Source organism: Erpetoichthys calabaricus, chromosome 4 (genome assembly GCF_900747795.2).
Source record: "Erpetoichthys calabaricus chromosome 4, fErpCal1.3, whole genome shotgun sequence".
In the NCBI taxonomy this organism is placed as follows: Eukaryota; Metazoa; Chordata; class Cladistia; order Polypteriformes; family Polypteridae; genus Erpetoichthys; species Erpetoichthys calabaricus.
The window spans coordinates 200,849,936-200,872,539 of record NC_041397.2 but is presented as its reverse complement, the minus strand read 5'-3'; the positions used below and the strand labels follow the sequence as shown (position 1 = coordinate 200,872,539).

Sequence of the window (22,604 nt, the reverse complement as noted above, 5' to 3'; positions counted from 1 at the left end):
GATGAGCAATGCCTGTATTATCAGATGGTGTCCTGTAATAAGCAAGGTTCAGAAAAACAATACACACGAAGAAAATCATTGCATGCAATTAGCGATAGTAGTTATAACCAATAATCCTACTTTATACTGGCATGGTTAGGTTTTTACCAGGTGTGTTTTCTTGATATTGTTGTTAACCTATGTATTGATAATTCATAACAACAGAATTTTTTTGGAAATTGGAACACTGTATTAATCCCTGAGGGGAACTTATCTGTTTGCATTAAGTGTTTGTAACAATACCTCTATGCATTGTTTTATTTACATCATATGAAGTATGTGATAATGGATTACCATTTGAAATTTTTCCAGGTACAGAACTGAAATGCATTTACTATATTTTGGTATACTTTGTACTTTTACCAAAAAAAAAAAAAATTCTGTAAATTGATACTATTTTCATGAGTGCAGTTAACGAAGGGATTAAAAGAAATTTTCATTCAAAGATATTTACAGTTGGAGACCTTGCTTGTAACTGCCAGTTAGTCATATTTCAGCAAGTTAATTTTTCTATTTTTTTTTTCCCCACAGCTGAATATATTAGTTGACACTGGGAGCAGTAACTTTGCTGTCGCTGGTGCTCCTAACCCTGATATTACCAACTACTACAATTCAAAACTGTAAGTATCAGTTATATTCTGTGTGTGGGCAGTTACTTTCGAGACTGGGAGAGTTTGAAAGAGCGGTGGTGTTTTGCTGTTTCCAGTGTTTTAAGATTATACATTGCTTTTGAATTTAAAAAAAAAAAAACAAGAATGTTAATGTAGTTGGCAGAATGTAACAGTTGACAGTGGGGTATAGTTCCACTGAAAATTATTCAACTACCATTTCAAATTAGGTTTATTGGTAAAATTTACAAACTTTCAGCATTTACAATAAACAAATCAAACGGGAACAATTTAAATAGTTCAACACAACTAATATTATAAGTGGTTCTTTTCTGTTTCTCGCTAGGCAACGTGGGTAGAGTTGTGACATAGTTATGCTTAGATACAACATAGAGATTTTGCGGATTTTAATGTTCAGAAGAAGTTGCGAAAAAAAAGTCAGGCAAAAGTGCTAAACATCAAGATGCTGGCTTTTGCTTTGCGATTATCTTAAATATCAAATCAATATATTGCCCTGCCCTAAGCACACACTGATAAACTAGCATCCCTGTTAAGGTCAGCTCCTTCCTTGCCTCTGAGACTGAAGATAAGGTATCTGCTTCTCCATAAATTTGTAATGGAATATGTGGCTAAGGGCGGCACGGTGGCGCAGTGGGTAGCGCTGCTGCCTCGCAGTTGGGAGACCTGGGGACCTGGGTTCAATTCCCGGGTCCTCCCTGCGTGGAGTTTGCATGTTCTCCCCGTGTCTGCGTGGGTTTCCTCCGGGCGCTCCGGTTTCCTCCCACAGTCCAAAGACATGCAGGTTAGGTGGATTGGTGATTCTAAATTGGCCCTAGTGTGTGCTTGGTGTGTGGGTGTGTTTGTGTGTGTCCTGCGGTGGACTGGCACCCTGCCCGGGATTGGTTCCTGCCTTGTGCCCTGTGTTGGCTGGGATTGGCTCCAGCAGAACCCCGTGACCCTGTGTTCGGATTCAGTGGGTTGGATAATGGATGGATGGATATGTGGCTAAAGAGAATGTAATGATGTAAATAATAAGACAGTCATAAAAATAAAAGGGATGTTTAGTAAGACATTTTTGGATACTTGATAAACTGTACATTTAAAAGTCACAAAGAGTTACCTGAGAGTTATACCTTTTAAAGGATATCTTCTCATTTTTTTTCTTTTCACTTAATGTTTCAGAACATGTTTTGAACTGTTTTTGTCACTTTTAAACTGCCCTCTCATTCCTTTGTTGTTCTTTAATTTGTCAAATACATTCACAGAAGTGCAGACTCGTGTGAAAATGTCATGCTGATCACATTGTTGTGAGATGGTAAAAAAAAAGTTTTTCTCCATAGTGTGGTGCTTTGCAAGGTTTAAACTCAATCTATCCTTATACTAAGCAGCCAGTCAAGCCCAAAATGGTCAGTACTTTGGGAAGACAAAGCACTTCAATTTCCACTCACACAACTTAAGAGCCAGAAGAGTTTTTTTTCCCCAGTGTCGCAGGTGGCTGGGGGGGGTGACCTGGCCGGGGTGCCCCAGAGGACCGGAAGGGGGCTTACGCCTTCCCCAGACCACGTGGGGGCGACCGCCCTGGCGGCTGTGGGGACCACGGGTACAGAGCTTGGAAGCTCATCCCTGTAGGGGCTCATGGTCACCGCCAGGGGGCGCCCCAATGCCTTGGGAGCCCTGGACCTCAGCACTTCCGCCACACCCGGAAGCCACACCCGGAAGTGCTGGGGGGAAGAGGATCAGGGACACCCGGAGTGCTTCTGGGTACGCAGCCGGCACTTCCGCCACACTGGGGAGTGCCAGTGGAAGATTGCCAGGAAGCACCTGGAGCACATCCAGGTGATTATAAAAGGGGCCTCCTCCCTTCATTCAGGACTGGAGTCTGGTGGAGGCAAGGAGGCAACCTTTGGGGACTGAGGAGCACTGAACTGTAAATATGCACTTTGTGAATAAACGTGTGTAGGGTGATTTCAACGTGTCTGCCTGTCTGTGTCCAGATCATGTTCCACAATGGCGCACAACGTGGGGCCCTCTACCTGTTCCAAGGCAGGGACCCCGAAACAAATATTTTGTGGACGGCCCAGAGCAGCAGGCACCCCCGCACACATACCGCGGGTGCGGAGTGCTCACGGCCCCGAGAGAGAGAGAGCGAACCCACAGACCGCCACTGGACCACGGTCGGAATCCTCTTACCTGGTGCAGAAAAGCAGCGACGGGTGTTACAGGAATTCAGCGGGCTCATATGGGTGTGCTGCTGCTGATGGCGCTCGGGACAGCGTGGCGTCTAGGAAGGCCATGCAAAGGCAGCTGCCTTGGACAGACTGGATCCGGGAGGTGAGTTCCCTGCTCGCCGGCAGCCAGCCCTGGGGGGCTGAGCGTTTTCTGTGTTTTGCAGGCAGGGACTGCCCGGGACTGTGTCGATGGCAGACACACGCTGATCTGCGGAGCTGTATAGACGCTGCAGCAGCAGTGAACACTGCCGAAGAGGAGACGCTGCAACTCAGAAGGCTGGCTTGTCGTTGCGCCAGGAGGAGGAGATCCAACATGGCCGTGGACCGGAAGTCCCTCCCCGAGACAGGCACGGAATTGGATGGTGTGTCTTGCGTGCCCGGCAATGATGGGATGGAGGTGGGACCAAGGAATGTCCATCTCGTGCCAGGGAAGGACTCGATTGGGCCGGAGGAACGGCCCCACAGGAAGCAGTCGGTGGATATGACTGACAGATAAGTCAATCACCGGCTGGCTTTCTATGCTTGTCTATGGCCCTGCGTGAGCTGGAGGAGTGTCTTCAGCCCGCAGGGCCATAATTTCAGATGCTGAGTGCCCTCTGTGCTGAGTTGCAGCAGCTGGAGGGGAAGGCAGTCGCGTCAGTGACATCACTTGACAGGGTAGAACGGCGTGGCGTTGGATCCTTCGGCTGGAGCGGCACAGCGGGGATGGTGAGTAGAGCTGATCCCGTAAAGCATAAGGGAGATCCCACCGAAAAGGCCTGTGATGTAAATGATCGGAACCGAGTAGGGGGTTCTCCGACAGTGGACTCAGTGGTGAGTGCCGTGCGCGCGGTGAAGGGGGAAAGACCGAGAGGGCTGGCAGGACGGGGGCTGATGAGTGCCCCAGGTCCTAGCACCTGGCGGCCTCGCGTCAGTCTATAGGGACACAGACGGGACAGGATCTGTGCGTTTGCCATGAGCAGACCCAAACTGTCATAGCGTCCCAGAGGAAAGGGAGGAATCGAGGGAAGAATGCCAATTCCTCCAATAAGGGAGGACGTGAGGCAGGACGCTCACGTCCGGAGAATGGCCGTCCTCTGCGGAGGCAGAGGGAAGTCCCGGAGTTGGCGGTGATGTTGGACATACGAGTGGACCTGTCTGTTCTGAGCTGACAGGCACAGAATCCGCGGAGGGTGTGCCGAAAAGGCAAGTACCGGGGTGCCGGTCGGAGGGGGGGAGTGCTGCCAGTGTGCGGCACAGAGGGACGCCAGGTGGTGGTGTCCAGGCAGCGTCTCTGACCCCTTTCTGTTTTGGTTGCAGGACCGGACCCTGAACGAGCAGTAGGACCTGCTTCGTTGAGGACCTGCCCTCGCGGGACGGGCCACTTCACTGGACGGCTCTTCGCTGGCGATGGGGCGCTGCCACAGCTGGCGGAGGCTAGGAGGGTGTGAGTAGCTCCAACCGGAGGGGCGTGAAGACCTAGGAGAGGGTGCCGAAATAGTATGCCCCGGGGTGCTGGACTGGACCCTGGAGCTGCAGGAGTAGGACCTACTTCAGGGATGAGCTGCCCTTGCGGGAAGAGTTGCTCTGCCCAACGGGGCAGTGTCGCAGGTAGCTGGCAGGAGAGGGCTTACGCCTTCCCCAGACCACGTGGGGGCGACCGCCCTGGTGGCTGTGGGGACCACGGGTACAGAGCTTGGAAGCTCATCCCTGTAGGGACCCGTGGTCACCGCCAGGGGGCGCCCCAATGCCTTGGGAGCCCTGGACCTCAGCACTTCCGCCACACCCGGAAGTGCTGGGGAGAAGAGGATCAGGGACACCCGGAGTGCTTCCGGGTACGCAGCCGGCACTTCCGCCACACTGGGGAGTGCCAGTGGAAGATTGCCGGGAAGCACCTGGAGCACATCCAGGTGATTTATAAAAGGGGCCGCCTCCCTTCATTCAGGACTGGAGTCGGGTGAAAGCAGGACCAGGTCTAGGAGGAGGAGGCAAGGAGGCGGCCTTGTAGACAGAGAGAGAAGGCATTGTGTGTGTGCCAGGACTTTGGGGATTTGGGGACTGAGGAGCACTGAACTGTAAATATGCACTTTGTGAATAAACGTGTGTGGGGTGATTTCAATGTGTCTGCCTGTCTGTGTCCGGGTCATGTTCAACACCTGGTACAAATTCTGATCTTTTTTGTCCACGGTGCCCCAGAGCTGGCTTGGTTTTGACTCACCATTAGCTGTAATGCAAATGTTGGATGACCAAAACAGATACATCTCACTTGTGCCAAGTCTGGGCAGACATATGAGAGTTCTGTTTTCTTATTATAGAAATTTCTCACTTACGTAAAGATGCACGTTAAAATGATAGTCCACACAAGTGTCTCTCAACCCCTTCTGGTGTCGCAATCTACTTTTTCCCACATGTCTTTACAACCCAACAATATCCCTCTTGGGATATTAAGAACAAATGACAAAGATGGGGGTTATCCATCATAGTGAATTGAGTGTGATCTTCAGTGCTAGTCCCCTTGGTGAATCAAGCATTAACATCAAAGATGGGGATCGAACATGAACCTGCTGCAACCCACTTTGCAACTGAGAGTGATCAGCTACCAATAAAAACAATATCAACTTGCTACTGATAAGTAGCTAGTTAAGAAACATTGATTTAAACCAAAATTTTTCCAGGGCTACACTAATATGGAAAAAGGTGCTAATATTGTCTAACCCTAACATTGTGCTATTATACTTTTCCAGAACAATCACATTTATCACAAATTATTTTGGAAGAATGCAGCACTATTGTTTCAATTATCTCATGCCTTGCTGATGAAAGTGTAACATGGTCCTTTAGATGTCACTCAAGAATTGTACAAAAATAATCAAATGGGTTGAAAGAGTTGACCCCAACTGTTGTACTGATGGGGTACAACAAGGCATATTTGAAGAAGTCTCTTTAGAAAAGAAAGCAACAGGTTGAAATATGGGTTGAACGCGAGTACTCACAGACAAACTCCATGATAAACTCTCACTTTCTAATAAAAAGGCAGCACACCAATATTGAAACTGGTAGAAAACTTTACTGTTAAAATCAAGCCCCGTCACCAATATGTTTCTCTTAATGCACAACATTAGAGGAGGATTTAATGAAAGGTGACAAAATCTCATTTCTGTACTCATGAACAGTCCACAGTTTTGCAGCTACAGTGGATAAAACTCTGCTAAGTGTAATATCATATGCAATAAGCAGTTTATGCATTTCACCCAAATTATGATATTTTTAAGAAAGAGTTAGGAACACCTAGGCTTAGTTCTGCTGTTTGTAAATGGTTTGGTTGTACCTGGAATGTTAGTTCAAGCAGTACAATATCTAGTCATGACCTCATTATATGCAGTATCAGTCTTGTTTATGTACTGTATTTAAAGAGACCATCCACGCATGGGCAGTATGTGAGGTTTAAAGTAGATGGGAGGATGTGTGTTGGTTTAGTTGCAAGTACAACAGCATTGTTTTATAATGAACATGAGCATCAGCAGATTTTGGTACCCACGTGTGGTCCTGGAACCAGTCCTGAATGGATACCAAGAAATAACTGTCTTTCAAAACACACTTTCACCTACTTAACTTGTGCCCTAAAAATACTTGTACTTTGTCAGTGGTCAGATAACTACACTAACCGGTATATCATACCAAAGTAACACATCTGGGCACTGTAACCCCTCATCCATCCATTTCACACCATCTACCGTCTAAGTTTCAAATTGTTAAAAGCTGTAATAGAAAAGGCAGCTTTCACAGTTTGGTGTGAATTAAACAGTGGTCATGTATTAGTTATGTCATAAACTACATTACTGGTCATTTTATTTTAATTGTCAGTTTCACTCTAACCAAGTGGATTAAGCTTCCTAGTGGGTTAGAAAATTGCCTTCATTCTATGTCACCTGGGGCATCTGTTTTAGGTAGATCCATCCTACCTGTTACAGATCGTGGTTAGACTGGTACCTGCCAGTCTTATTCTTCTTCTTCTTTCGGCTGCTCCCGTTAGGGGTTGCCACAGAGGATCATCTTCTTCCATATCTTTCTGTCCTCTGCATCTTGGTCTGTTACACCCATCACCTGCATGTCCTCTCTCACCACATCCATAAACCTTCTCTTAGTCCTTCCTCTTTTTCTCTTGCCTGGCAGCTCTATCCTTAGCATCCTTCACCCAATGTACTCCGCAAGTCTCCTCTGCACATGTCCAAACCAACACAATCTCTCCTCTCTGACTTTGTCTCCCAACCGTCCAACTTGAGCTGACCCTCTAATGTACTCATTTCTAATCCTGTCCATCCTTGTAACGCCCAATGCAAATCTTAGCATCTTTAACTCTGCCACCTCCAGCTCTGTCTCATGCTTTCTGGTCAGTGCCACCGTCTCCAAACCATATAACATAGCTGGTCTCACTACCATCCTGTAGACCTTCCCTTTCACTCTTGCTGATATCCGTCGGTCACAAATCACTCCTGACACTCTTCTCCACCCATTCCACCCTGCCTGCACTCTCTTTTTCACCTCTCTTCCACAATCCCTATTACTCTGTACTGTTGATCCCAAGTATTTAAACTCATCCACCTTCACCAACTCTACTCCTTGCAACCTCACCATTCCACTGACCTCCCTCTCATTTACACACATGTGTTCTGTCTTGTTCCTACTGACCTTCATTCCTCTCCTCTCTAGAGCATATCTCCACCTCTCTAGGGTCTGTCTCCTCAACCTGCTCCTTACTCTCACTACAGATCACAATGTCATCAGCAAGCATCATAGTCCACGGGAACTCCTGTCTAATCTCGTCTGTCAACCTGTCCATCACCATTGCAAATAAGAAAGGGCTCAGAGCCGATCCCTGATGTAATCCTCCACCTTGAATGCATCCGTCACTCCTACCGCAGACTTAACCACAGTCACACTTCCCTCACACATATCCTGTATAACTCTTACATACTTCTCTGCCATTCCCAACTTCCTCATACAATACCACAACTCCTCTCGAGGCACCCTATCATATGCTTTCTCCAGGTCCACAAAGACGCAATGCAACTCCTTCTGGCCTTCTCTACACTTCTCCATCAACACCCTCAGAACAAACATCGCATCTGTGGTGCTCTTTCTTGGCATGAAACTATACTGCTGCTCACTAATCATCACCTCACTTCTTAACCTAGCTTCCACTACTCTTTCACATAACTTCATGCTGTGGCTCATCAATTTTATCCCCCTGTAGTTACTACAGTCCTGCACATCCCCCTTATTCTTAAATATCGGTACCAGTACACTTCTTCTCCACTCCTCAGGCATCCTCTCACTTTCCAAGATTCCTTTTAAACAATCTGGTTAAAAACTCCACTGCCATCTCACCTAAACACCTCAATGCCTTCACAGGTATTTAATCAGGACCAACAGCTTTTCCATTCTTCATCCTCTTCATAACTGTCCTTACTTCCTCCTTGCTAATCCGTTGCACTTCCTGATTCACTATCTCCACATCATCCAACCTCTTCTCTCTCTCATTCTCTTCATTTGTCAGCCTCTCAAAGTACTCTTTCCATCTGCTCAACACACTGTCCTCACTTGTGAGTATGTTTCCATCTTTATCCTTTATCACCCTAACCTGCTGCACATCTTTCCCAGCTCGGTCCCTCTGTCTAGCCAATTGGTACAGGTCCTTTTCTCCCTCTTTAGTGTCCAACCTCTCATACAACTCATCATACACTTTTTCTTTAGCCTTCACCACCTCTCTTCACCTTGAGCCTTATCTCCTTGTACTCTTGTCTACTTTTTGCATCTCTCTGACTATCCCACTTCTTCTTTGCCATCCTCTTCCTCTGTATACTCGCCTGTACTTCCCCATTCCACCACCAGGTTTCCTTTTCCTCCTTCCTCTGTCCAGATGTCACACCAAGCACCCTTCTTGCTGTCACCCTTACTACATCTGCTGTAGTTTCCCATCTGGTAAATCTTCACTACCACCCAGTGCCTGTCTCACCTTCTCCCTAAACTCAACATTGCAGTCTTCTTTCTCAACTTCCACCATTTGATCCTTGGCTCTGCCCTCACTCTCTTCCTTTTCTTGATCTCTAACGTCATCCTATGCTGCTTAACTACACTTTCCCTTGCCACTACTTTGCAGTTTTCAATCTCCTTCAGATTGACTCTTCTGCATAGGATGTAATCTACCTGTGTGCATCTTCCTCCACTCTTGTACGTCACCCTATGTTCCTCCCTCTTCTTAAAATACGTATTCACCAGAGCCATGTCCATCCTTTTGGCAAAATCCACTGTCCTCTGACCTTCTTCATTCCTCTCCTTGACACCATACCTACTCATAACCTCCTTGTCTCCTCTGTTCCCTTCACCAACATGTCCATTGAAATCCGCTCCAATCACCACTTTCTGTCCCTTGGTGTACACTGTTCATCACTTCATCTAATTCACTCCAAAAATCTTTCTCATCCATTGCACGCCCAACTTGCAGTGCATATGCACTAACAACATTCATCATCACACCTCCAATTTCCAGCTTCATAGTCATTACTTTGTCTGACACTCTTTTTACCTCCAGAACACTCGACATACTGTTCCTTCAGAATAACCCCTACTCCATTTCTCCTCCTATCCACACCATGATAGAACAATTTGATTCCACCTCCAATCCACCAGGCCTTACTCCCCTTCCATTTAGTCTGTTGCACGCACAATATATCAACCTTCATTCTCTCCATCATATTGGCTAACTCTCTCCCCTTACCAGTCATACTGCCAACATTCAAAGTTCCTACCCTCAGTACCACTCTTTACCTTCCTCCTTTTCTCCTGCCTCTGGACACGTCTCACCCTTCTTCTTTGGCCAACAGTAGCCCAATTTCCGCCAGCACCCTGTTGGCTAACAGTACTGGTGGCGGTCGTTGTTAAACCGGGGCTCGACCGATCCGGTATGGAAATTTGTATTGTTGTCCGCATATTGATTTGGCAAAATTTTACACCGGATGCCGTTCCTGACATAACCCTCCCCATTTATCCGGGCTTGGGATCGGCATGAAGAAACACACTGGTTTGTGCATCCCCTGTGACTGGGTTGAGACTGGTACCTGCCAGTGTGATTCTTTAATAGGGGTAGGGAAGTAAGGATGTAGGACACCATGGGCAACTTTAACATACACCAAAGACTTTACATTGGTAAAGCTGCCCTTTTAAAGTAATCAACCCAAGGGATTTAAATACTGCTCCATGCAAGGTGCCGGTTAAATTAAAAGTCTGGAGTTAGGTTTACACAAAGCTCCAGTGATATGAGTGTACCATGAGAAGGTCTTTTTGCCATAGTGTGCTTTGGGTCATGGAGTTGTGTTTTGAGTATTATGTTTTCAGGTGGACAAGAAGTCGAGACGGGGTGGGGGTAATAAAAAAGCAGCATCTTAGATTGAACAAATATAATTTCTTCTGTCATGCATGTGTTTGTTTACATTGGTAGATTTCATTAGTTTGTGTTTTGGTTATCTGGACTTTTAGAACTTTTTTTTCTTTGAAGGGAGGTACTCGGCGAAGACCTTTTGTCTTAGTACTACTTTAAAATATATTTTCATTCAATTCTGTCACCTATTGTATACAAATTTCATCCAATAAATTATACTTTCACAATAAGCTGTATTATTTCTTCCTTTGGATGTTAAACATTTCCTTATGTACTGTTCTGTATTGAAGTATCATATGTTTACATTTCCTTCTTTTTATTGATTCTTTTTCTTCCAATCTTTCATCTGCTCTTATCAGCATTCTTCTTGTAAGGAGTTTGGAATGTGGTTAGAAACTTTCTTGAGAAACTCGGCAAACAGGTTTGGGTATAGTATTTTGCTTTATATGGAAAACTACTGTGTTCATGTAAAATTTTAACTTATGTTTTGATTTAGTTTAGTTAGTAAAATATGAGAAATAAACTGATGGGGGGAGGGTACAACAGCAACATTTATTTCTATAATTTTCATACAAACAGTGTAGTTCACAGTGCTTTACAACATTAAGTAAGAAGATACAACAAAGAAAAAATCTGTATGATATTATAAAATATAGATATATAATCATGTAATAGAAGGGTAACTTCGTTGTTTACAATATCATAATGCAAGTCTCTAAAGAGGAGCACAGTGATTAGGTCAGATGGCCAGGAGGACAGATCAAATGAAACAAAAACAAAAAAAAAGAAAACTCCAATTAAGCTGAAGAAAAAAAACCAAAATCTATAGGGGTTCAAGGTCAAAAACCCATCCAGTCCCCTCTGTGCATTCTACCTAACATAAGTGTTCTTAAGTCATTCCTTATTATTTTCAGGCTTCATTTCAGAGGAGTTGATGAAGTTGGTCTCATATTCAGCTGTGGCACCTGCCTTCATTCCAGCATCACAGTTGGCTACACGGTGCCTTAATGAGGTGGTGGTTGTGGTGACGGCGCAAAGCAGACCACCATTAGAAGATCTAAGGTTAGGACAGAATGTCGGGGGACAGGCGTTTAAATAATATTGCTCCTTCTTATATTTTGAAAGTTTTATACACCATTAGCAATACTTTACCTGTGCCATTCAGAATTGATTTTAATCAATGTAACATTACTAAAACTAGTGAGATGTGTTCGTTTTGTTTTTCTAGTTAAGATTTTTGCTGATGCATGTTGCAGTAATTGCAACCAATTGAAGTCTTTCTTAGGTAGTCCTGTTAGAAGTGCATTACAGTAATCTAGCTGACTAAAAACAAATGCATGGATTCATTTTTCAGCATCTTGTAATTTTATAAGAGGTATAACTTTTGCGGTTCTATTTAAATGAAATAAATGCTGTCTCGTTAATCTGATTAATGTGCAATTTAAAGTTTAGGTCAAAGTCCATGATTACCCCTAAATTCTTTACCTCTGCCTTGACTTTTAAACCTTTGGGATCAACTTTATTTCTAATACCCTCACTATTTCCATTTTTGTCAGTCACAAAGATTTCTGTTTTTTCCTTATTTAGTTGGAGAAAGTTAGAACTCATCCATTCAGAAATACAGCTAAGACTTTAGAGAGCCAAGAGCATCAGGGTCATCAGGCACCATTGATAAATAAAGCTGTGTCATCTGTATAGCTCTGATATCTCACCTTGTGTTTTGAGATAATTTGGCCTAATGGAAGCATGTAGATAGAAAAAAGCAGCAGAACCAGAATAGATCCTGGTGGTACACCATACACAATATCATGGATCTCCGAAGTACAATCACCACAACTAACAAAGAATTTTCTACCTGTTAAATAAGACTGAAACCAATTTAAGACACTGCCAGAGAGGCCCACCCATTGCCTAAGGTGATTTATAAGAATGCTGTGGTTTATGGTGTCAAATTCTGCACTCCAGTCTAAGAGAGCAAGAACAGATACAGTAATCCCTCGCTGTATCGCGCTTCGCCTTTCGTGGCTTCACTCTATCGCGGATTTTATATGTAAGCATATTTAAATATATATCGCGGATTTTTTGCTGGTTCGCGGATTTCTGCGGACAATGGGTCTTTTAATTTCTTGTACATGCTTCCTCAGTTGGTTTGCCCAGTTGATTTCATACAAGGGACGCTATTGGCAGATGGCTGAGAAGCTACCCAACTAACTTTTCTCTCTCTCTCTTTCTCTTGCGCTGACTTTCTCTGATCCTGACGTAGGGGGATTGAGCAGGGGGGCTGTTCACACACCTAGACGATACGGACGCTCGTCTAAAAATGCTGAAAGATTATCTTCACGTTGCTACCTTCTGTGCAGCTGCTTCCTGAAGCGACATGCTGCACGGTGCTTCGCATACTTAAAAGCACGAAGGGCACGTATTGATTTTCGATTGTTTGTTTTTTCTCTGTCTCTCTGCTCCTGACGGAGGGGGTGTGAGCTGCCGCCTTCAACAGCTTTGTGCCTCGGTGCTTCGCATACTTAAAAGCCAAACAGCCCTATTGATTTGTTTGCTTTTCTCTATCTCTCTGACATGCTCTGCTCCTGACGCGCACTCCTTTGAAGAGGAAGATATGTTTGCATTCTTTTAATTGTGAGACGGAATTGTCATCTCTGTCTTGTCATGGAGCACAGTTTTAAACTTTTGAAAAGAGACAAGTGTTTGTTTGCAGTGTTTGACTAACGTTCCTGTCTCTCTACAAACCTCCTGTGTTTCTGCGCAAATCTGTGACCCAAGCGTGACAATATAAAAATAACCATATAAACATATGGTTTCTACTTCGCGGATTTTCTTATTTCGCGGGTGGCTCTGGAACGCAACCCCCGCGATGGAGGAGGGATTACTGTATACACATTAACCCGCAAATCATTTACTACTTTAACCAGTGCAGTTTCTGTTCTAAAACTTAAAAACTGAAACTTATCAAGAATAGAATGTTTATTCAGGTAATCATTTAACTGCTTAAAAACTGCTTTTTATAGAAATGTACTTAAGGTGGGTTAGAACTTGGTCTAAAGTTGTCAAACACAGGAGTACTTGAGTTCTTGAGTTTTCTTGAGCAGGAGTTTAACAACTGCAGTCTTAAGACAGTCAGGGAAGGACCCCCGTTATCTGATGAGTTCACTAAGTCAAGTACACTATCAATTAACTCATTTGAGACTTCTTTGAAAAAGCCTGTTGGTACTGGGTCAAGGATGCAGGTGAAGGATTTCAGATGAGAAAGTATTCTATGTAGTTTGGGTAGATCTATTTTGTTGAAAAAAATATAACTTTCTTAAAGAGCATGCTGGGGTTTGACACGATAAACTTTGGGCGGGATGTACTATACTGTATTATTTCTAATACAGGTATAAGTTTTTGGGAGGGTCAGTTGGCAACTGCTAAGTAAAGCCCTTGGGGAAATTTTTAATCTGAGAGAAGCATATCTAAACTATTTAAGAACAACACGAGAAGGGATTCTGATGTTTTCAAATAATATCCTAAATGAGTTGCGAACTTAACTTCAAGCTCTGCTTTTTAAATATTTATTCTCAGAATGCAGATTTATTTATCAAAAGAAATAATGCAACACATGGAAGAATCGTAGATTCAGGTGTCCTCCCATGTCTGATTGGCATGCTGTAACTATAGCTTTTGATTTGTTTGGTCAAAAAAATATTTAGACTGAAAGTTGTTTAGTAACACTGTCCTGGATTAACAACCTTTTATAGTGTAGTATGAGTTTTTACTTTTACCCTGACTTCCCATATTTGTCTATTTTAATCTTGGACTGACATGCTTTTAACTGTTTCACAAATACTGTATGTTTGTTGCTGTGTTGTGTGTGTGTGTGTGTGTTTTTCTTTTTCTGAAATATAAAAATACTTGGGACTTTTTACTAGAAATCTAAACCAGTTAAAGATTATCTATATTTTACTGTGGTAGAGGATAAAATTTAGTTGATAGTGAAGATTTTTTTGTTGTAATTCACCTCATTTCAATATTTATATTTTAATTAATATTAACTTTGGTGATTATTTTCTAGGGCGGCACGGTGGCGCAGTGGTAGCGCTGCTGCCTCGCAGTTAGGAGACCCGGGTTCGCTTCCCGGGTCCTCCCTGCGTGGAGTTTGCATGTTCTCCCCGTGTCTGCGTGGGTTTCCTCCCACAGTCCAAAGACATGCAGGTTAGGTGGATTGGCGATTCTAAATTGGCCCTAGTGTGTGCTTGGTGTGTGGGTGTGGGTGTGTTTGTGTGTGTCCTGCGGTGGGTTGGCACCCTGCCCAGGATTGGTTCCTGCCTTGTGCCCTGTGTTGGCTGGGATTGGCTCCAGCAGACCCCCGTGACCCTGTGTTCGGATTCAGCTGGTTAGAAAATGGATGGATGGATGGATTATTTTCTACCTTGTTCCATCTTATTCTCAAAGTAACTTGCTAAGTATAGGTTAGAGTGTTCGTCAGTCTTGCATCCTTGAAACTGAACAACAGAGAGCAATACGCGTCTTCCTTCTCCATAACTTGCATTTCATATATTGATTTTTTTATGATTTTTTTGAGCAATTTAGTCAAATGGAATTGATTAATAGACTTTCATGTTTAAGGCTACTACTTTATCCACAATGGAACCTTTTAAAATTTTCCCTCATGTAATGTTCTTGTGTAGCTCCCTTCTGTACTTTTCCATTCCAACTTTTAGAAGTAATATTTATTTATTTGGAAACTGAGGGTGAATTTGAGCTTAACTATAACCGAGATAATTGCCAGGAAATTATTGCCACTTAAGCCTTAGCCTGGAAATCTAAAAATAAAGTTTCTTCTCAAACCACAATTAGATCTGTAATAGTTCTTTTAACAGAAGTGCGTAGTTTGCAAATGAGTGATACTTACACAGTTTTTTTTTTTTTTTTTTTTTTTTTCCCTGTTAAGAATTTTTAGAAAATAGAGGGGTGTGATGGTCTGTGTTTTCTTTTTTCAGGACGTTGGAGAAGCAGTTGGAGAACACTGCTGTCAGGGAGGCTTTTTTGTGTGTGTAATTGTCTCTTCTTCCTGTGGCCACGGCCCTTGATACAAAGTTTTTCAGCATTCTGTTCTTTATTTTTCCTATTTACTCTTTATTTTTTGCATGAGAACATCAGTCAACATATACAGTGCATCTGGAAAGTATTCACAGCGCATCACTTTTTCCACATTTTGTTATGTTACAGCCTTATTCCAAAATGGATTAAATTCATTTTTTTCCTCAGAATTCTACACGCAACTCCCCATAATAACAGCGTGAAAAAAGATTACTTGAGGTTTTAGCAAATTTATTAAAAATAAAAAAACTGAGAAATCCCATGTACAAAAGTATTCACAGCCTTTGCTCAATACTTTGTCGATGCACCTTTGGCAGCAATTACAGCCTCAAGTCTTTTTGAATATGATGCCACAAGCTTGGCACACCTATCCTTGGCCAGTTTCGCCCATTCCTCTTTGCAGCACCTCTCAAGCTCCATCAGGTTGGATGGGAAGCGTCGGTGCACAGCCATTTTAAGATCTCTCCAGAGATGTTCAATCGGATTCAAGTCTGGGCTCTGGCTGGGCCACTCAAGGACATTCACAGAGTTGTCCTGAAGCCACTCCTTTGATATCTTGGCTGTGTGCTTAGGGTCGTTGTCCTGCTGAAAGATGAACCGTCGCCCCAGTCTGAGGTCAAGAGCGCTCTGGAGCAGGTTTTCATCCAGGATGTCTCTGTACATTGCTGCAGTCATTTTCCCTTTATCCTGACTAGTCTCCCAGTCCCTGCCGCTGAAAAACATCCCCACAGCATGATGCTGCCACCACCATGCTTCACTGTAGGGATGGTATTGGCCTGGTGATGAGCGGTGCCTAGTTTCCTCCAAACGTGACGCCTGGCATTCACACCAAAGAGTTCAATCCTTGTCTCATCAGACCAGAGAATTTTCTTTCTCATGGTCTGAGAGTCCTTCAGGTGCCTTTTGGCAAACTCCAGGCAGGCTGCCATGTGCCTTTTACTAAGGAGTGGCTTCCGTCTGGCCAATCTACCATACAGGCCTGATTGGTGGATTGCTGCAGAGATGGTTGTCCTTCTGGAAGGTTCTCCTTTCTCCACAGAGGACCTCTGGAGCTCTGACAGAGTGACCATCGGGTTCTTGGTCACCTCCCTGACTAAGGCCCTTCTCCCCCGATCGCTCAGTTTAGATGGCCGGCCAGCTCTAGGAAGAGTCCTGGTGGTTTCGAACTTCTTCCACTTATGGATGATGGAGGCCACTGTGCTCATTGGGACCTTCAAAGCAGCAGAAATATTTCTGTAACCTTCCCCAGATTTGTGCCTCGAGACAATCCTGTCTCAGAGGTCTACAGACAGTTCCTTTGACTTCATGCTTGGTTTGTGCTCTAACATGAACTGTCAACTGTGGGACCTTATATAGACAGGTGTGTGCCTTTCCAAGTCATGTCCAATCAACTGAATTTACCACAGGTGGACTCCAATTAAGCTGCAGAAACATCTCAAGGATGATCAGGGGAAACAGGATGCACCTGAGCTTAATTTTGAGCTTCATGGCAAAGACTGTGAATACTTATGTACATGTGCTTTCTCAGTTTTTTTATTTTTAATAAATTTGCAAAAACCTCAAGTAAACTTTTTTCACGTTGTCATTATGGGGTGTTGTTTGTAGAATTCTGAGGAAAAAAATTAATTTAATCTATTTGGGAATAAGGCACTAACATAACAAAATGTGGAAAAAGTATTCACAGCACATCACTTTCCGGATGCACTGTATTTTGCATAGTGTGTTTCACAGACATCATCATCATCTATAGTTCTTGATCAATCAATGCAAGATTTGAGAACTTATTCGTAGTGAGCTGCTTTATGAAATTTATTCTTTCTACAACAGTTACACAAAACCCTTTTCTCATACCTGTAATTGTAGTAATTTGCAACCAACCCACTGTTGTATAGGAAAAATGTTCGGATAATTATCTAAAACTTGTACTGCTAGCCATCAAATAGAAAATTATCACCTGATCTTGAAAATACAATACAGGTTATACTCTGCTGAACTTTGACTTACTACAACAGTTTAAACAAATGTTTGACTTCTGCTTCCTTGATTAAAATTCATGCAGTAATCCACCATAGTTGAAGAAAGGCTTTTCTTTAAGTATACAGTAATCCCTCCTCGATCGCGGGGGTTGCGTTCCAGAACCCCCCGCGAAAGGTGAAAATCCGCGAAGTAGAAAACATATGTTTATATAGTTATTTTTATATTGTCATGCTTGGGTCACAGATTTGCACAGAAACACAGGAGGTTGTAGAGACAGGAACTTTATTCAAACACTGCAAATAAACATTTGTCTTTTTTCAAAAGTTTAAACTGTGCTCCATGACAAGACAGAGATGACAGTTCCGTCTCACAATTAAAAGAATGCAAACATATCTTCCTCTTCAAAGGAGTGTGCGTCAGGAGCAGAGAATGTCCGAGAGAGAGAGAAAAAAGCAAACAAAAATCAATAGGGCTGTTTAGCTTTTAAGTATGCGAAGCACCGCCGGACAAAGCAGCTGCAAGGATGTACAATGTAAAGGTAGTCTTTCAGCATTTTTTAGAGGAGCGTCCGTATCCTCTAGGCCAGTGTGCGAACAGCCCCTCTGCTCACACCCCCTCCGTCAGGAGCAGAGAATGTCAGAGAGAGAGAGAGACAGAGAAAAACAAACAATCAAAAATCAATACGTGCCCTTCGAGCCTTTAAGTATGCGAAGCACCGTGCGGGAAGCATGTCACTTGACAAAGCAGCTGCACAGATGGGAGCAACGTGAATGTAATCTTTCAGCATTTTTAGACGAGCGTCCGTATCGTCTAGGGGTGCGAACAGCCCCCCTGCTCACACCCCCTCCGTCAAGAGCAGAGAATGTCAGAGCAAGAGAGAGAGAGAAAAGCAAACAATCAAAACTCAATATGTGCTGTTTGATCTTTTAAGTATGCAAAGCACAGCGCGGGAAGCATATCGCTTGATAAAGCAGCCATATGTAAGCCCAGCAAGGAAGAGAGCAATGTGAAGGTAATCTTTCAGCGTTTTTTGAGGAGTGGCCGTATCCTGTAGGGGTGCGAACAGCCCCCGTGCTCACAATATAGTTGAGGAGTTTTATTTAATACGTAATACGCGCTCTGGTTGGGTAGCTTCTCAGCCATCTGCCAATAGCGTCTCTTGTAAGAAATCAATTGGGCAAAAACTGAGGAAGCATGTACCAGAAATTAAAAGACCCATTGTCCACAGAAATCCGCGAACCAGCAAAAAATCCGCGATATATATTTAAATATGCTTACATATAAAATCTGCGATAGAGTGAAGACGCGAACGTCGAAGCGCGATACAGCGAGGGATTACTGTAACTTAAAACTGTCTCACTAGTTTGATGACCAATGTGTTCAAGCACATTAGAAAGAGGGCATTGGGTGAGACAATATTGCTGTGATGCTTGTGGTGACTAACAGCTAAGTGTGCTAAAATGTCAATTGATGCCAGGCATGGTAATTTCCAGTTTTACAGTTAAAGGTATATTGCTTAATGCTTTCTGAGAATTTTATTTCAATTACAAAATCAAAGTCAGAAAAAGGGCATTTTTTAATAGCATTTGGTTTTGCTTTGCATTTCAAACATGTTTCAGATTAGATCAATGTAAGTTTTGCAATATTAGAACACATTGAAATGAAGTACAAGCAAAATGTAAAAGCATGCAGAAGAGTTTGCTTGATAGTGCATGTTGGAGTTAATCCCATAACATTAAAGTTTTATGATCACAATTGTGTAGTGCCTTTGCCATTGTACTGTTTGATCTGTTTACTGTATTTAGTGATCTTACATTTTTCATACCTAACAATCTCACATCAGAGAAAGTGAAACTGCTGATGGATGAAGAGTTGTACCTGCAATTACTGGCTTTAAGAGGAACTAAAGAGAAAGTAGATTATCGGAGCCATTAACCATCAGTAGTGAATGGAGGGCAAATATAATATTCTTGTGAGTGGGTGACCTGCATGATGAAGAAATGCACTTCATGCAGCATTTTTGCATGTCTTTCTTGTGCTTTGATGACTTGTTACATCATATTCAGCCCTTAGTTTATCATTTTGACACATACACATAAACATATAGAGAATGAGGTGTTTGAAAACTACCATTTTTTTCTGGATTGCACAATCTTCTGCTTGGCTGTGCGATTGAGCCCAGCAAAGTGATATATGTGCTTCTTGCCTTACACGCAGTGTTGCTGGGATAATAATAACATGGGAATTTTACTTCAGTAAATAAGTATTGCATTGGTTACTTTGCATAAGAAGTTATCGGTCTATGTGAGGCACATTACTTTTCATGCATTCCCTGCAACACTGCTCCTGAGATTGCGCTGAATGTTTAACTCATCAACATAAATGAAGATTTCTGAAATATTGAGGCAGTTTCAACCAGGAGAAGGAATAATGCTTTTGAACCAAACATTTGCATCAGAAAATTTATGTTGTGAAATCTTCGACCTGTAGCTTCTAAAAGTACAGGTAGTCCCCAGGTTACCCAGACACCCGACCTACGACTTACGAATAAGGCTGCAGCTGTGACGCATGCGCCTCATTAACTGCCGTTCCGTCATCTTTGGCCAGAGGACGCTGCAAGTAGTGGCTGGAGGGGTGCGATTTCGCTGCTCGCACAGTGTAGTGTCCCTGTGTCCCTCGGGCGGCTCTCGGTGGCAAGCGAGTGGTGACCTGTGGTCCATAGTCACTGGGGCCACAGCTATGGCTCGTGTGCAGGGCGGAGGCTTAATGGGGCAGTTCGCTGTCCGCCCACTACGCCGCCGCAGCTACTGCTCCTGACCGGACGCAGGCTGGATGGAGTGGTGTAGGGCGTTTCACTGCCCGCCCACTACACACGGCTCCCCCCGAATCATTTTCAGTAGGCGGCTGGTAATGCTGCAAGCGGTGACCCGATTGTGGCTGAACGGAGGCCATTGAGGGTGAGCGGAGCGGCGGGGGGTAGGATTGTAGTGTGCTTCGGGTGGCTGCCTGTTGAATGGGGGTGGTGGTGGTGGGCGATTCACTACACGCCTTTGGCCGCACTGTGTTCGTTCTCGGTGGGTGGACGCACGCTGCAGGCTGCATACTGTGTGGTGGGTGGGTGGTGAACCGCCCCTCGCTACTCCCATTCATTCTCAATAGTAAGCCTTCTTGTTCTGTTATGCACATAGCAGGAAGTTGTCTCTTGTCAGTACACCAGACGTGCTGACGAGGGATGCCTGCCTGCTGTGATAACTGTACAGTGCTGTGCAGAAGAGCTCATCTTAACCTTTTGTCTTCACCCTTCAAGAATGTCTCTGAAACACAAATCTGATGCAAGTGCTGGTGATACAGTAAAGAAGAGAAAAACCATCACCATTGAAAATAAAGTAGAAATAATAAAAAGGTCAGAGTGGTGAAACTCCATTTATTGGCAGAGCACTTGGTTACAGTCGGTCAACAATAGCATTTATTAAAATAATGTACCTGTTCCGAATTACATACAAATTCAACTTAAGTACAAACCTACAGTCTCCATCTTGTACGTAATAACCCGGGGACTGTCTGTGTGTGTGAAGCTATCACATGCACAGACTAACTGTAGCAGCCATGCAAAGACTACAAAAACTGTAACCTAGTTAAAGGTCTATATGGCCAAATAAAAATGTTACTTGAGGAGAAATCTATGTGTGTTAACCTGGTTTCTCAGAGACCTATAATCCAGTTTCACTAACTAGAATAAGGGTTTACATGGAATTTTTGAAACCAGGTTTCTCAATGATCTGGAGCTTTCTTTTAAAGAAGACGGTTGGGCCAACAGGAAATAGTGTAGTATACTGTAGAATATCACAAATAATATGGAAGTAAAGCATGTGGCTATTGGTTTTTAGCATGGTATTACCCTTCAGCTAAAATGGTTTGGAAAACCATACAGCCATTCTGTGAAAATAAAATAAAAAAACTGAGTGTCAATAGTTTACACCATCCCACTTCGAGTAGTCCAAATACCTTGAAGCTACATCTCTTGTAGTGTTTGGATAGAAGTAGTAAGGCATCAGTGCTATCGAATTTGCCACTGTAGTTAACAAGATTAATAGCCAAAGTAACTACAATGAAACCTGTTAATTTGTTCCTCCGGTTTCCAGTTGTTTAATTTTGTTTAATTTCAGACAAGAGAAAATGTTTCCAGAACTCTGTGATCGACAGTGGCCAGCAAACAGTCTCTGTCAGTAACACCAAGGACAGTCTAATATGAGAAAGATGGTTGATTGTCAGATACATTTGAGATTTCCAGCAGTAGTAGTACCATGTTCTATTCTTTACAGCAATGACATTAGTCCTCGGAGGGCATTATTTTTCTTTTTCCATACGCATCATACCAATCTCTGATTATCTAGTTATTTCCTGTACTTTCAAGTACTTATCTATATAGTTTTGGATGAAACACTGCATTGAAGAGAAGGAATGAAGCCGAAGCCAAATTAAATTAAAGTGGGTAGCACTATAGTGTACAATGAACAGTATTCTCTACTAGGGCTGTGAAATTATACAAAAATTAAGGATTGAGTATTCATATTAAAAATACAGTAAGTACCATATATACTCACGTATAAGTCGGGTTTTGAAACCCAAAAAATTAACCATAAAATCAGACCCCGACTTCTACACCTATTCAAAAATGTGACACTTAATTTATTTTCACATCATGTCTGGAGTAACAATAAATAAAGGACTGTTCTTTTACAATCAAATGTTAGCGTTCTTCTTCAAATAAACCTATTTTCATATAGTTTGAGTTATATTTGAATAACAATATTTGATCTGAGAGTCATATTTTCTACTAAAAAAGCAAATGGGAGTGAGCTTTTGAAGAAAAATCTATGCTTTATAAAAAAAAAAAAAAAATCAGCTTCTTGAAAGAAATTACATCTGCTTGGGTATGTCTACTCTATTTGTCTTTCTTGATATTATCTTGTGCCACATTCTTTAAACAGTACATGAAGTTGCAGTATATTTCTCTGGAATGTTTTTTTACTGAAACCTTCTTCAGCTTGTAATATAATTTGCAAATGTAATTATAAAAACAAAATAAATTAAAATAGTGAAGATGTCATTTGCTTATAAAATAGAGAGTTTACTGAACAATGAAAGTATTTGCCCCCTTCCATACTTCCTCTGTTGTTAGATATTTGACTGTAAATATTCAGATCTTCAACCAAAAAAAAAATATTAAAAAGCAGTGTC

The 22,604-nt window shown here is 42.9% G+C and overlaps 2 protein-coding genes across 2 annotated transcripts in view; one reads left to right on the top strand and one right to left on the bottom strand.

The window, feature by feature from the left end:
• The window catches only part of tmprss2 (transmembrane serine protease 2), a 226,717-nt gene that overhangs the window by 14,191 nt on the left and 189,922 nt on the right, over positions 1 to 22,604 (bottom strand). The gene's annotated exons all lie outside the window — the stretch shown is intronic.
• The window catches only part of bace2 (beta-secretase 2), a 60,581-nt gene that overhangs the window by 15,959 nt on the left and 22,018 nt on the right, over positions 1 to 22,604 (top strand). Inside the window, exon 2 of the mRNA XM_028800179.2 lies at positions 571 to 659. Coding sequence (XP_028656012.1) covers positions 571 to 659 — 89 coding nt within the window. The remainder of the gene's footprint in view (positions 1 to 570; positions 660 to 22,604) is intronic.